Source organism: Actinia tenebrosa, unplaced genomic scaffold, assembly GCF_029948245.1.
Source record: "Actinia tenebrosa isolate PJP-AT-01 unplaced genomic scaffold, QUT_ActTen_1.0 PGA_scaffold3__52_contigs__length_22856419, whole genome shotgun sequence".
NCBI classification, from domain to species: domain Eukaryota; kingdom Metazoa; phylum Cnidaria; class Anthozoa; order Actiniaria; family Actiniidae; genus Actinia; species Actinia tenebrosa.
In genome coordinates, this window is record NW_028292580.1 from 937,964 (window position 1) to 954,371 (window position 16,408).

At 39.5% G+C, this 16,408-nt stretch overlaps 1 protein-coding gene across 1 annotated transcript in view; it reads right to left on the bottom strand.

Moving 5' to 3' along the window:
- The window catches only part of LOC116291014 (prolyl endopeptidase), a 42,692-nt gene extending 29,807 nt beyond the window's left edge, over positions 1 to 12,885 (bottom strand). Inside the window, exons 1-8 of the mRNA XM_089035085.1 lie at positions 12,612 to 12,885; positions 12,440 to 12,535; positions 11,649 to 11,817; positions 10,482 to 10,583; positions 9,008 to 9,070; positions 8,290 to 8,369; positions 7,058 to 7,170; positions 5,361 to 5,410 (exon numbers count right to left, since the gene is read on the bottom strand). Coding sequence (XP_088891211.1) covers positions 5,361 to 5,410; positions 7,058 to 7,170; positions 8,290 to 8,369; positions 9,008 to 9,070; positions 10,482 to 10,583; positions 11,649 to 11,817; positions 12,440 to 12,535; positions 12,612 to 12,802 — 864 coding nt within the window. The 5' untranslated portion in view covers positions 12,803 to 12,885. The remainder of the gene's footprint in view (positions 1 to 5,360; positions 5,411 to 7,057; positions 7,171 to 8,289; positions 8,370 to 9,007; positions 9,071 to 10,481; positions 10,584 to 11,648; positions 11,818 to 12,439; positions 12,536 to 12,611) is intronic.
- Positions 12,886 to 16,408: the final 3,523 nt, after the last annotated feature.

Consider the following 16,408-nt stretch of genomic DNA (forward strand, 5'->3'; position numbering starts at 1 on the left):
AACAGGCTATATGTGCATATGGTTGTATGGAGTCAGCATCCAGTACTCTGTTAGTTTATGAAGAAACAGAAAATGTGGGTGCATGTTATAAAGCATACGGAGATTGGCAGAACACAGGCAAAGTGTTAGGAGAAGCACAACGTGTTATGGAAAGCATGTTTTTTTAAATTATTTTATGACAGTCATTTTATAATATGCAGCAAAGTTCTCAACCAATCAAAGGGAATTGCTTATATAATATTAGTAAAAATACACAGGTGATTATTGAAAATCTTGCGCACTGATTGGTCGAGAAACTCACACTATATCACATGATAATCACCTCCAGCGATAATCCAACATGGCAGCCAGCCGCTTTGTTGCTGTTACCGGAGAGGAATAAAATAATGAAAGAATATGCTGTCCCCAAAATGTGATAGTCTTCGGTTGGTTATGTCTCGATTTATTTGTTTATCTTGACTCTATACTACATGTATTGATCAGTACGCGAACTGATATATATCTGGCGTACATGTGTATATATATACGATTACAATCATGTGATTAACTATAACGTAACTAGTTAAACAAAGATGCATTGTCACACAATATCATATAATGTTACATCCTCCTCTCAACGAACTACAAGTCAAACTTTGTTGTTGGTTTGACAACCCGTCCATATCTAGTTGTGTAGTTTGAGGGCGTGTCCATGCCACTAGTACTTTGTGGTACTTGGTCATCTGCTGGTGGCTTTGGTGGTGTATCTTGCTTTTGTACTGCTGTATCCGGTCGCAAGTCAGACCTTGTTCTGCGATATACAGTTTCATTATCATGCCTTTTCACAAGGTACGACCTTGGTTCTCTAGCTTGTTGCTGTACTACTGCTGGCTCCCATGTCTTCCATCTGTGATCATACATGCTCACTGGTTGCCCACCATATAAGGGTTGTTGTACTCTTCCAGTGGTACGGTTATAGTATTTACTCTGCTGTTCTTGTCGGTCAAGTAGACTCTCTCTGATCTGGTCCCTATCATTTCCAGTCTGGAATGCTCTTTGTGCAGCTGGTAAAGTGGTCTTGAACTTTCGACTGTTAAGAAGTTCTGCTGGTGACTTGAGGTTATTGTTGACTGGTGTTGTCCTGTACGAAAGGATCCCCAAGTATGGGTCCTCACCTCGCTCGTCACACTTCTTCAGGATGTTTTTTATGGTTTGCACCATTCTCTCAGCAAAACCGTTTGACTGTGGGTACAAAGGTGAGCTTGTCACATGATCTATACCATATGTTGCTGTAAACGAACTGAATTCTCTGCAGTTGTACTGCGGTCCGTTGTCAGTTATAAGGCGTGATGGAATACCATGCTCTGCGAATATACTCTTCAGGTGGCTGATGACGGCTGCTGAGGTAGTACCTGTGAGGTAACGTATGACTGGGAACTTGCTGTATTGGTCAGCCACTAGTAGGTAGTGCTTACCTTTGTACTCAAACATGTCAGAACTGAGTGTTTCCCATGGTCGGCTGGGTGTATCAGCTTGCAAGATTGGTTCTCTTTGGTTCTTTTTTTGATATCTCTGACATGGTTCACATTGTTCAACTATTTGCGTTATGTCTTTCGTTATTCCAGGCCAGAATACACATGATCGTGCTCTGAGAAGACACTTTTCGATGCCTAGGTGGCCTTGGTGGAGGGCGCGTAAGATGTCAGCACGTAGCTTGGGTGGGACGATGATTCGGTCTTGCTTAAGGAGGATACCATCTTCGATAGTAAGCTCTTCTCGAAAATTCCAATAGTCTAGTAGAGCTGCTGGACAATTACCTCTCTGATCAGGCCATCCTCTAAACACGGTTTCTCTGAGAAGCGACATGGTAGAATCCCTTGCTGTCTCTTCTCTGATCTGTTTAAGTTTTGTAGGCGAGGCAGGTAGGGTCTTTGTGATGCAGTGGACATCTATTCTTGGTAGTTCTCCAATGGTTGGCCCTGTTTGTGGAGTGATTCTCGAGAGGGCGTCTGCAATGGGGACATTAGCTCCTTTAACGTATGTAACTGTGACGTCATACTTCAATGCGCGGAGCACCAATCGTTGTAGCCTCGGGGGGCAGCTAGCGAGTTTCTTTTTGAAGATTGACTCAAGAGGTTTGTGGTCAGTTTCTATCTTGCAGTGCTTCCCATATATAAAATAATGAAATCTTTCTAGGCCCCATACCACGCCTAGCGTCTCTCTCTCAATGTTACTGTAGTTTGATTCTGTATCTGTGAGTGCTTTCGATGCGTAGCATACTGGTTGGCCATTTTGTAGGAGGACTGCGCCTAGTCCCTTCTGCGACGCATCTGTTTGAATAGTTGTCTCAGCATTCTTGTCGAAGTACCGGAGTATTGGAGCTGATGCGATTTCTTTCTTGACATCCTGGAAGGCTTTATCCTGTTCTGTATCCCAAACAAAAGCTGTTTCAGCTTTGGTCAGTTCTCTTAGTGGTGCTGTGATTGTCGCTAGACGGCTGGAGTACCTTGTCAAGTAATTAACAAGGCCCAAGAAACTCTGTAAATCCTTGACGCTTTGCGGTGGTTGCATGTTCAATATGGCTGATATTTTCTTTGTATCTGGCTTAATCCCTTCAGGTGTCCATGTGTGTCCAAAAAAACTCACTTCTTTGCATTTGACTTGCACTTTGTCTTTATTGAACTTTATGCCCTTCTCTCTTGCGCGGCACATTAATTTGGCTAAGTTGTCGTCATGTTCTTTCTCTGTTTTGCCATACACGAAGTTGTCGTCGGCGATGCCTGTAACACCTTGCAGGCCTTCTAGGGATGAGTCGAGTTCCTTTTGGAAAATGTCTTGCGATACGTTTAGTCCAAATGGCATTCGCGTGAATCGATACCGGCCGAATGGGGTGTTAAACGTGGTGAGCAGCGAGCTCTCTTTGTCAAGAGGCACATGCCAGTAGCCCTTCGTGGCATCAACAATACTAAAGAATTTAGCATTATGTAGTTGGCTTACTACATCGTCTATCGTCCTAGAGTGGTAGTGCTCTCGCTTTACCCATTTGTTGAGGTCCCTGGGGTCCAGGCACACTCTTAGCTTTGTTATCTCACCCTTGTCGTTGACTGTCTCGTTCAGGACTACACTGTTGACCCAGTCTGTAGGCTCATTTACTGCTTCTATAACTCCAAGTTCCTCCATGTTGTCAAGTTCGGCTTTGAAACGTTCGCGTAAATGTATAGGTACTGCTCTAGGAGGGTGAACGACCGGCTCTGCTCTTGGGTCCAAGGTGATGTGGTATGGCTTCATTTCAAAGGTACCAATACCTTCAAAACGGTTTTTGTATTCATGTATGAGTCTCTCTTTGGTTAGAGGACGGTTGTCTTGCAACTTTCCTTTTTGCTTATTGAATGTTTCAATGCTGCAGTTGATTGTAACGAGTCCAAGTTGTTCGCACGTGTTGCATCCAAGCATGGCAGGCCCTTGTACATCTGTTACAGTAAAGGGTACCTTCGTAGTATTCCCATTGTAGTGTACGTACAGTTCACATGTACCGATACAACGGATTTCCTGTCCACCATACGCGGTCAGAATATGTGGTGGCCCGAGTACTTTATCTTTCGGTAAAGCGATTATCTTGTCGAAGTCTGTTTTAGACATAACATTGGTCTCTGCGCCCGTATCAAGTTTACATGATAACCTTGTCATTTTCTTGTGGAATGGCCTTGTTGTGACGTTAACGGTTGTAATCACTTTGTTGCGACTTGAACTCTGTAACCCGTTGACTTCAAGCGATCCCATAAAGAATCTTTTAAAATCTTCTTCACAGTGTTCAGGACTTGGTTCCTCGTTTATTTCGTGTACTTGTCTGCGCTTGTTACACATCTTACTGAAATGTCCTCGTCTGTGGCAGTAATGACATTCGACACCGCTGGCGGAGCATTTCCGGTTTGCTGTGTGCTGTTCATTCCCGCAAAGGTAACACGTGGATTTGGTCGTCGATTTAGTTTCTTTATTGGTAGGGTACTGTTCATACTTGCGTTGATTTTGCGTTTGTCGCTGTGGACCCTTTAGAGCATTTACTTCATGGCTTGCGTTGCTCATCGCGACAAGTTGTTCACGTGTTGCTTCTTCGGTTCGTGCGATTTCCCTCGCTCTCTGGAACGTCAATGAATTTCCCTCTGCAATGCATTTCTTTCTAACAGTCTCATAGCCAGTGCCAAAAACTAGAGTGTCTCTCAGCATTTCATCTCGTAGTTCGACGGGAAATCCACAACTTTGTACGATGAGTTGTGCTTCTGTCAGAAAGACGTCTAGCGGTCTGCCGTTTTGTCTCACATTACGTAAATTAAATCTGTTCAAGATATGGTTTGCTTGTGGCTTAACATGATCCTCAAATCTCTTCCAATATCCATTTATGTCCTTGTGCTCTTCCTCGTCCAATGTCCAAGTGTTGTATAGATCTAGTCCATAGTCTCCTGACCATAACAGTAGGTAGTTAATCCTTTGCTCTTTAGTTTTGCCCTTCAAACATGAGTTCGCATTTCTGTTTAAAACGCTTGAAACGGTTATATAAATCTGGTCCAGACGACCAATCCATCTTTGGGGCTTCGAAGCCTGAAAGATCTCCCATTCTCGTACTGGATTTGCTGAACAATACGATGTATATACTAATGAATACGATGATGCGTGGCGGCGACTTGAAAATTGACCTCGGTGTTATTGTTGTGTAATCCCCGGGTGTAATCTCTCGAAGACTTGGCTTTACAAATAGGTTCTTCGAAGTAAGTTAACTGATCCCGGTTCTGACATCCATGTGATAGTCTTCGGTTGGTTATGTCTCGATTTATTTGTTTATCTTGACTCTATACTACATGTATTGATCAGTACGCGAACTGATATATATCTGGCGTACATGTGTATATATATACGATTACAATCATGTGATTAACTATAACGTAACTAGTTAAACAAAGATGCATTGTCACACAATATCATATAATGTTACACAAAAGGACTAAAGAGGCTAACAATTTTGCACTAAAAAGGACTTAAAACAATCAAATAAGCTCAAACAAACTGTTTTGATTCGCAAAGTCGGAGTTCACCTGTGTTGTAATTGAAAGCCGCATTTGTCACTTCAATTAAAATCTTCCCTTATCTTACATGTGTCTTTTATCTTCTTTTTTTCTTTTTTTGGAAAGAATCACCTGTGTGTTTATACTAAGACAATTATTTGCCTCAGCCTCAGTGAATATCGGAGAATATTTACCTCGCCGCTAGAAGGCTCGTGTCTCGCTAAATATTCCCTCACTTCACCTTCGGTGAGTAAATGTTAAATAATACATAATTTGGATTTGCTATCATCCCATATCTAGATATAATATGATATGCAAACTAACCTCATACTCAGCATCAAAGTTATCAACTATTTTGGTGTAAGGAAGCTTATCTGAAGCAGGAAATGATGAAATGCAATGATAAGAAACACATAGACATATTTTGATACCCAACTATTTTGCATGTTGGATACCAATATTTGTGAAACTATTCAGCAAAAGTACAAAATGATATGGAATTTTACCAAACTTTGTCTGAAGGTTTTTCCAGTGAATTTTTTCCAGTGTGTGCATTGTACTCCCGGGGGGGGGGGGGGGGGGGTTACTCCCCTATATTCGCTATACTGGTACATGCTGCCAAACAGGGTATGGTTTTCAGCGATTCTACTCTGGAACAGGGTATATAAAATCACGCTCGCTCTGTAACAGGGTATATAAAATCACGCTCTCTCCTCTCTGGAACAGGGTATCTATTTTCGCACTACCAGAACAGAGTATGGTTATCAGCGATCTTGCTCTGAAACAGGATATGCATTTCAGCGATTTTAATCTGGAACAGGGTCAGGGTTCAGAGGGCTCAGCGGCACATCCCTACCCTAAACTGGCAAGAGAACCCCAGCCCCCCGGGGTCGTACTTATGTTGTATTTGTTCCCAGTATAGTTTACTGTTTCTCTCTCTCTTTTTCAAACACACAAACAAACACAAGGTTACATATTCCTTATATTCAAATGCCAGGGAAATTAAATAGCAGGAACAGAATTTAAAATGTTTGGTGCCTTCAGGATTTTCCTTAATTAAGTTGATCTTTCAAGAATAAGGTTTTTATTGTTTGAGTTTAATATCCTCTATAATTGCAATAGACTCTTTTCAAGTTCCAAATTACCACTGAGTTTCTTGATTACAGACTCATTTACTCAGGCTAAGCCTCGATTTTGTGAAGAATATTCACATGTTCCAATCAAAGTCCGTCAAGCTTCAAGGTGTTCATATTGTTGAAGTTGTGCATTCTTTACTTTACCGTTGGTATTTGCAAGTAATTAGACACTGATGCAACGCTAAGCCTGAGTAAATGAGTCTATAAACAAGAAACACAGCGGTATTTTGAAATTCGAAACAGGACTATCATAAACCATTTCAACGGACAACCAACTGATAAATAAATCAATCTTACCCAAGGATTGAAATGAGGGATAGTTAAAACATGTACTGTAATACATCATAGCTACCCTTTTCATGCCTCAAAACATAAAGTGAATAATGGCCAGGTAGTTTTTTGGCAAGACAAATAATTTTGGTGAAGCAAATATTTTGCTGCTATTCCACTTTGATTTCTAAAGCAGTTCAAAAAACATTTTGCTTTAGCCCACCAGTAGTAAAATAATTGGACCTGCATTTTGGCCATTTGTATATTAGAACTCATACTGTACATGCACTCAAGTGATGATGCCGCAAAAAAATAATTTTTGCTATATCATATATTTTTGATTCCTAATTTCAAAAGAAGAACAAGAGGCGTTTACACACCATTTTTGACAAGAATCTCTCAAAATGCACCTGAGATAAGGCCATTTGAATATGTGATTTCTCCATACAAATTACACTGTATTTTAGCTCTGCTCAAAACATTTGGAAGTGTTTGGATTGTGAAAAAACTATTTTTTTCATGACATAGCACTTGGGTAACTCTATTAGCAGGCTGCTGTCTAGAGCCCTGATCTTTGGAAAAACTAATAAAAATTATACATTGAATAATACTTACCTTTGATAGCATCTACCTTGTTCAGATCACAGTAATACAGCCTGTTTACAGGATTACAGCCCTCACGGAGGGTTAAGATCACATATTTACCACAGTCACTCACTTCACCACCTCTAGTCATGAATCAAATAAATATTGATATTAGAACCTTGGGGACCATTTATTTTTTATCGGGCAAGGAGGGCGGTGGGATTTGCTTAGCTTCCTGTATGAGAAAACTGACCACCCCTATTTGTTATTATATTACAATGATGACCTCTCCCTCGTTTTCCATAATTATTATTTATTATTATTCATTGTAAAAGCAGTGTGCAACTCAGATTCTTTAGTGTTGTCTTCCCTGAGACCCCCCCCCCCCCCCCGTCTCCTCCCCTGTAAAAACTGAATGGCCTCTTGGTTCATTGTGCTGCCCAGTGGACAAACAAGTTGCTTTTGTGATTAATACATCTGAGTCCTGAGAGGATATCATCAACTGTACTAAACTAAATATACTGACAGTACTATACTGGGGAAGCATGGGCGGCGTAGTGGTCAGAGAGCTTGCCTCTCATCAATGAGACCAGAGTCCGGCCAGGTTCGGTGTCATATATGAGTAGAGTTGTTTGTTGGTTCTCTCCTGTGTTTTGAGGGTTTTCCAGGTTCTCCGGTTTTCCTCCCTCCGCAAAAATCAGCTCCTAAATTCCAATTCGATCACGGAATGAGGGCCACAGGTTTGTTTGCCACTGGATATTAAGTGCTACCCTCGTGAAAATAAGGACGGTTTTTTTAAATACTACTAGGTATATCATTATGTTCTTTAAAATAAAAAATTATTAGCATAGGAAATTGCATGATCTCGAGTACAATTTGGACAAATTGTATGAGAAGATCGTGCGATTTTTTGTTTATAGTTCACTCAACAAAATTTCAGTAAAAAATGCGAAGCGACGCTGTTCATCTTTTTCTATTTGGTGGCCGATTTTCAGTCCATCGTGCAACTGAAATGCATAAAAAAGATTAGTTCTTACGCCTTTGAAATTTTATTTATATGTCCTTTAAGTACAAAATGATAGAAAATAAATGTTTTGACATGTTTTGGCCGTGTTGCCATAGCGACTTAATTTGGTACTCCTACGAAGTACAATTAATGCTATAATTGTACTTCTCTCGACCAATCAGAGTTGAGTAATTTTGTTGAGTGTACTATAAAATAATAAAAGTGAATTTCAGTTTGTCGATCATGTAACACTTACATATGCCACTTTGGGTGTTCAGGAAATTCACAGCAAAGAACATCCTGACTTTGGTCTGTTCCAAGTTTATGGTAGTAAAGCTGAATTTTAGAAATTAAATATATACAAGTTAACATAAGGCTTAGCAAGTTTGTTTTACTCTATATTCTAGACAACTGTTCAAATAATAACAGACATAATATTAGTTTACATTAAGAGGAAATTTTTTTCCATAAAGAGCAATGATGGCAAAATCACCAAAAACTAGACTTTCGTATGAGTTTTGATCCCAATTTTCGTTTTGGGTTTAACACTCAACACCTTTTTTTAACAGTTAGAAACTGATGTACTATGATAAGATGCCTGTTTGAAGTGGTATTTTCAATTGTACGAAGATGTCTTGTTGCATTTGCGTTAGAATGTTGCTTTGTCAGGCTTTTTAACAGAAAATGTATGGGAAATAAGCAAATGAAGGCCTAAACCTCATTTTCCATTTTTCATTTTCCTCATTTTTTTGGGTTAATGCATTGATTCCATTTTCATCGCTCATCAATCCACTTCCAAACAAGTTAAACTTTCTGAACAACAGGATTTTAGCCTTGTACCACAGCCTTTCTTCAAGAAAATAGTTTTTGGCGCTCACCGCTTGAATACGAAAAGAATTCTCTCTTAATTTATAGAACATCTGAGTTTGTTTGCTGTCACTCTGTAATGAAGATATGGAAATGAATACTCTAACCTTTTGGTTCAAGTTCTGATCTGTCTCGGTTCCATCAGATTTTTCAGAGTTGGCTGGATATTTCTTAAAAAAAGGAGATATTTAAAATAATCAAATTTGACTTAATATACTGTAAATGGATTGTGGCATGGGTAACAAAAGTATGGGTTTGCAATCATTCCTAAGAGAGTCAAGAGACAAAAACATGGCAGTCATCTGGGTGTAGTTAACAATGGAAGCTAATTTATAAGAATTTTTTGTTAAAGTGCCCCTCACCTACAACTCAATATTTTAAATATTGATTCTACATGAAGTGAATAGTTGAATGGTAAAATACTTTTCATGATTTGAGTGATGTATCATCAAGGTGAGATATCAAGATTTATAGTACGCTCGACAAAATTACTTGACTGTGATTGGTCGTAAGGAGTACAATTAATAATCTTTATTGAGATAACTTTTTCATAATTATGATTTTCAAAAAGGACCTCATCTAAAAGGACCTCATCTAAATTATAGCGCTAATTGTACTCCGTAGGAGTACCGAATTAAGTCGCTATGGCAACACGGCCAAAACAATGTCAAAACATTTATTTTCTATCATTTTGCACTTAAAAAACATATAAATAAAATTTTAAAGCCGTAAGAACTAATCTTTTTTATGCATTTCAGTTGCGCGATGGACTGAAAATCGGCCGCAAAATAGACAAAGATGAACAGCGTCGCTTCGCATTTTTTACTGAAATTTTGTTGAGTGAACTATAAACAAAAAATCGCACGATCTTCTCATATAATTTGGAATTAATAGACACTCGTAATGTTTTGAAAGTTCTTTAATTGTACTCGCCTAAAGGCTCGTGCAATTACAAGAACTTTCAAAACATTACGAGTGTCTATTAATTTCCAAATTGTACTTGAGATCGTGCGATTTCCTATACTAATTCTTCTAATATGTTAATAAGTGTGATGTCAATATGCAAAACCTTTTTTAGGGCAGTAAAATATCCTGTATAAGCCATCTTGGTTTTATTTAGGGTTTATAGAAACTCAGTTTATTACAAATTTTTCTCGCTTTTATCAGTGTTTCAATTAGTAAGTTACGACAAATAAACTCAATTTATGCTTCCTATAATGTCACACTCATTAGCATCATTATTGAGAAGAGATAACTAGCTAAAAACTAGTGTGAGCTGCGTCGGTGTTCCTAATGTTTCTTTACTCCGACTAGCGTCCTAAATGTCAGTAAATTTTTTCATCTTTTCACGGCGTATAATTTACCTTTTTATCATTACTGTAGCATTATTATTGAAAGAATGAATCTTGATATCTCCCAGATGCATCACATCAAATAACATAAAACAATTTTACCCTTCAATTATTAATGGGTAGATTTAGGAGTGAGTGGTACTAACTTCAAATACCACCAATAAAATAGCCCACTTCTACTGTAAACATCTTGGTATTTGTTCAGCTTAGATGTTAACATTGCTCTTACATTGTAGAACAGTCCTTTATTGTCATGAGTCCAGGACATACATGTAAACTTGGCTTTTTCTAGCTTGTCTGGAAGATCTACAGCTCCATCAACTTTCATGAACTGAAAAAGCAGACACATTATTAATACTTTTAGGTTCTCATGTGGTGTCTACACCTGCATATTAAATTAGTATTACAGCCAGTTTCTTACAGCCAAATTTGAACATTGTATGATGTAACAATAATGCAAATAAAAAAAAATTAATTAAAAAAAGGATATGAATAGATAGATAGATGCTTTATTTAATTGCATAAATACCAAATATACAATTGCCCTAATTCACTATGACGTCACTGCTTGTTTATGTGGGGGATAGAATCGCCAAATCCAATAGAAAATTCAACAAAATTTGCTCCTAGCGAAACAGTTTAATCTAAGATGGCCTGGTTTTTAGATATAATGTGTTAATATGTACTAAATATTCTGAGTGTTTGCTGGCTATTCTACTTCTCTTCATGGATTGACACAGGTTTTAGAACAATTTTTGGTGAATTTGCATTGATTTGACCCCCTCCGATAACCAAGATCCTTTGCGTTTAAACAATAGATTGTTTTGATGTGACGTCATAGTGAAATAGGGCAATTGCTCATGGGCATTGCTTGTGCCATTACTAACTTCTGGTTTCCCCTGTCAATCTTGCTCTTACAGCTGAGACATTTTTTAATTATATTCCATAACACACATAAAGGTTTGTGAAAGCAGAGTACATGTATATGCATAAGAGCACTCAAATATTTTTGGATGATTTGTAAGTATCATTTTATGAATTTTATCCAAAACAAACAGTTATTTTGTGCACAATTAAGATCAACCCTTACTAAAAAAAAAGATTATGGGAAGCACGGGTGGCGTAGCGGTGTGAGTGCTTGCCTCTCATCAATACAACCTGAGTTTGAGTCCCGTCGGGCTCGGTGTTGTATATGAGTAGAGTTGTTTGTTGGTTCTCTCCTGTGCTTTGAGGGTTTTCCAGGTTCTCTGGCTTTCCTCCCTCCGCAAAAATCAACTCCTAAATTCCAATTCGATCATGGAATGAGGACCACAGGTTTGTTAGCCACGGCTCGTGAAAAAAGGACGTTTTTTTTAATAAGAGCAATGTTGAAAAGAAGCATAATATTAAGATATACCTTGATAGTGACCCAATCTGACCCATGTGAACTTAGTGAATAAGCAAACAATTCTCCATCATCAGAAAAAGCACGACCAACAAGAGCAATGGTACCATCTTCAGACAGCTTGTTTGGGTCTAAAAACACTTTCTCTTCTGCTTCAAGCGTGTCTTGCACATACATTACACTAATAAAGGTTAAGAACACTAATACATTCAATATTTCCATGCATGTCAACGTGCTATACTAATATGTGATCATTCAATATTATTATTGGAGAGCGAAAATGGGGTGACATGATCAGCTAGGGGCCATGGAGGGGTGGGGCAGAGGGAGGTGTTTTTTTCCAGGGGGGGGGGGTACTCTTGCTCGTTTAGGGTATGGATGTGCAGCTGAGCCCTCTGAACCCTGACCCTGTTCCAGAGTAAAAATTAGTGAAATTCATACCCTGTTCCAGAGCAAGAACGCTGAAAACCCTGTTCCAGAGAGGAGAGAGCGTGATTTCATATACCCTGTTCCAGAGCGAGCGCGATTTTATATACCCTGTTCCAGAGTAGAATCGCTGAAAACCATACCCTGTTTGGCGGCACGTACCCGTATAGCGAATATAGGGGAGTACCCCCCGGGTATATTTTCCAATCTTAGTACCCTCCCCCATTTCTTAGGCTGCTCCATGGCCCCTGATGATGGCATCATTTTACTCCCACCACCAAGATGCCACATGATTTTTCTCCTTATTTAAATTATATTGCCTCATAAGAATAGTAAAACTATAGACGATTTGTTACTCATGTGCACTTGACAGGTACCTTTGGTTTTGAAGGCCAGAGTTATAAAAATAAAAATATCTGGAACCTTCCTTGAAAGGGCATCCATATTTCGGGTAATCCCACATTTCAGTCATCCTTGAAACAAAACAAAACAATATAAGAATTACCTAAATGAATGAATGATATATTAATAAAATAAACATAGCTTTACCGTTGTTTAAATGGTTCTCGTATGTCACATTCAGACAAGTACTCCATTGTTATCTCATTTTGTGCTCGGACAAACTCCGCGGTTTCCTCGGAATCGGGGTCTTCGAGCCAGCAATATGGCTCAGGAATCTTAGTACCATGATAATCGTCTACGGCTGTATCATCACGGCGTACTTTGGGGTAATAATCCATAGGGAAAAGTTAATTTGAATCCAAAGACTGCGATGAAGTTGCGGCGAAGAAGAGGGAATAAAGGTCAAGCCGCGGTATGTACTTCATGGCTGAATGCCATATAGACGACATGTATTGCAATCTCATATACTCGACATACTTTATCATCCCTCCCTAACCATCCCTAATCATCCCTAACCATCCCTAACCATCCCTAACCATCCCTAACCATCCCTAACCATCCCTAACCATCCCTAACCATCCCTAACCATCCCTAACCATCCCTAACCATGTCTAACCATCCCTAACCATCCCTAACCATCCCTAACCATCCCTAACCATCCCTAACCATCCCTAACCATCCCTAACCATCCCTAACCATCCCTAACCATCCCTAACCATCCCTAACCATCCCTAACCATCCCTAACCATCCCTAACCATCCCTAACCATCCCTAACCATCCCTAACCATCCCTAACCATCCCTAACCATCCCTAACCATCCCTAACCATCCCTAACCATCCCTAACCATCCCTAACCATCCCTAACCATCCCTAACCATCCCTAACCATCCCTAACCATCCCTAACCATCCCTAACCATCCCTAACCATCCCTAACCATCCCTAACCATCCCTAACCATCCCTAACCATCCCTTGCCATCCCTAACCATCCCTAACCATCCCTAACCATCCCTAACCATCCCTAACCATCCCTAACCATCCCTAACCATCCCTTGCCATCCCTAACCATCCCTAACCATCCCTAACCATCCCTAACCATCCCTAACCATCCCTAACCTTCCCACTACTATACCCACAGCTTTGGACCCACCCCCCTCCCCTATCACTTTCGTGGTGAATTTTTAATTTCTGTATAAATTATCGAAAAGGTTAATTTATTCATATTTCTTGTTTTCGCGCGCAAAAAAATTTTGGCTTTTTTATTCATGCAAGAACGATATTTTTCATTCCCTGTTTATCCCTTCCCGTAGACGAGAAAAAGTAAGAACACAGGATATGTTTTTTAAAATGTTTAATTATAAAAATAGGAGAATACAACATCATATGGAAGTTACTGGAGTTTTTTTCCCTTAATCTTTCTAAAAGTCAAATTGTCCACTAAGTTCTTGGATAAACTGTAATTTGCAAGACGGTGGTTGTTTCTCGGTACACTTCTTGTGGAGTAAGAGTGCCTTGCGTAAGTCCTTTTCTGGACTACTGAATGTTTCTTTGGTCTCGAGGATCTTGAACTGGTACCTTGGGAACATAGAAAAATTGCTGTAGGGCATTTTTACTACTGTACAACCCCCATCGAATTCAGGTATGTAGCAACATCTGGCCTTGGAATATTCGAAGAGCTGATTCCAAGGTATAAAGTTGGGATGAGGTTCTCTCGCTATAGGATTCACGATTTGGCACGCCAAGTCGTCAGTTAGCTCGATGAAGTAAACTTTCTTGTCTGGAATAGGAAACGCGCGGGTCTTGACTTGTTCTTGTTGGCGCATCAGTTCCACCATTCTTGCACTGTTGTTTTGATGATAAAGCTCTTCGAGATATCTCACCATCTCAGATTTTATTCTCGCGAATACGCCAGGTTCTTTTAGCTGAAGGGGGTGCTCATGCATCATGAAGTAGTAAGAGGCTTGTAAGAGTGTTGAGGAAGCAAGTTCGCTACGCATGCGAATCCAAGCTTTTTGAAAATGTTCCCTCCAGAAAGCTTCATCTGGTTTCCAATTCAAGAGTTCGTCAAGATATGGTCTTCGTCCTTTGGATTTTTCGATATCTTCCAATCTTACTTTGTTACCAAAGTACTTGCAAGAGTTATAAAATAAAAAGCGAAAGAATGCTTTTGCTTCCTTCATGATCTCGCACTCTTCACTTCGAAGTTTTAACTGGAACTTGAAGGTTTCTATGATCTTCTTGAGATCATTCATTGTCTTCCTATCTGTTTTGCGTTTGGTGGCTACAGGGTTGAGAACTCGCCCACTTCTCAGCTTCATGGTTCTTTTCTTAGGTCACGATACGGAGGCTTGTGTAAGAATGATGGAGAGTTGATGGCTATACGTATATGTTTTTTGTACGTGTATGACATCAGCATACATTTGTGTCACGTGTACGGCACCAGATCCCTTTTCGCAAATGCATAAGGCATGTTACCTTGCATTATCATTAATCAGTTTAAGCAGACGTTGAAAAAAGAAGTAGCGAAAACCAAAAATGGACACTGTTACGATCGTGAAGAAATTTTATACCACCATCGTGGAAGATAATTCACGGATTTGGACCTACGAGTTGGTTGAGACAGGAGAAAGATTTGAAAGTTTTTCACACGACGCCTATACAGCCTTCTATGACCATGTGAGGCAAAGAGAGCTGGATGACATGCTTGCCAACGTTGATCCCTCAGACGTTTTTCACGAAGAGGTCTTGCCTTTGAACCTCAACATTGCTGAGTGCCCCTACGTACCTGAAGATCCTCCCCCAAAGACGGGGAGGAATCAACAAATCGAAGATATTCTACTGAGAGCTTATGCTGATGTCCTGCAAAGAGACATATGCCACCTTGTGAACAAGAATTGTGAAGCCTGCGAAATTGATGACCCGTCACAAGACCATCACGACTGTTTAATGCTTTCGAGAGAAATCAAGGTGTATCGTTATTTTTTTGAAGCCTTGAAAGATGTGGATGACGACAAGGTGATGAAGATTTTTATGAAAAACATTGAAACTTTAAATCCTCCACTTAATGCGCTAGAGCTTTTGAAATATCAGTGTAAAGATAGCAGGGAAGATATCGTATCTAGCAGGAGGGAAGAGCTTGAAGACATTCTCATAGACGATCTTAGAGAATATTCAGAATGAATGTTTGATATTGTACGATGAGGAAAATAAAGATATAAAGTCTTGTAAATTCTTGTGTTCTTTTTATTTCGTTACTGCTTTGAACCATGACAGACATTCGAATTAAGACCCCCTCTAGTATCATGATCTCAGGTCCTTCTCAATGTGGAAAAACCGTCTTAACTTTGAAATTGTTGAAGAATTTAGATGAAAGTTTTGTAGGCGAAATGTCCAAAATAATATATTGTTACGGAGCTTATCAACCTAGTTTTACGGAATTTAGGGAGCAAGTACCTGGTATTGTGTTCGTGGAAGGATTTCCTGAGAATGTGCTTGATCTGTTTGAAAACCAACCGGGTATTTTGATCGTGGACGACCTGATGGCTTCATGTTCTAATGATCAGCGTATGGCTGACCTTATGACGAAACATTCTCACCACAGAAACATCACCGTGATTTACATTCTGCAGAATCTGTTTCCACCCGGCAAGTTTTCTCGCACTATTTCCCTCAACTGCCATTACATTTTTGCTTTTAAGAATTGTCGTGACTCTTTGGGTATTTCTAACTTGATTCAGCAGGCATTTCATGGGAAGCAGGATCGTCTTTATGCATTAGAAAGTTTCCAAGATGCAACCGATAAGCTGTATGGCTATTTGTTATTTGACATGCATCCAACCACGCCCGGTAGCTTTAGGCTTCGCACTAATATTTTCCCCAACGAACGGCACGTATCCTACGTAAGGCGAACTTAAAAAAGGTGAACATATTACCATTGTCTCATT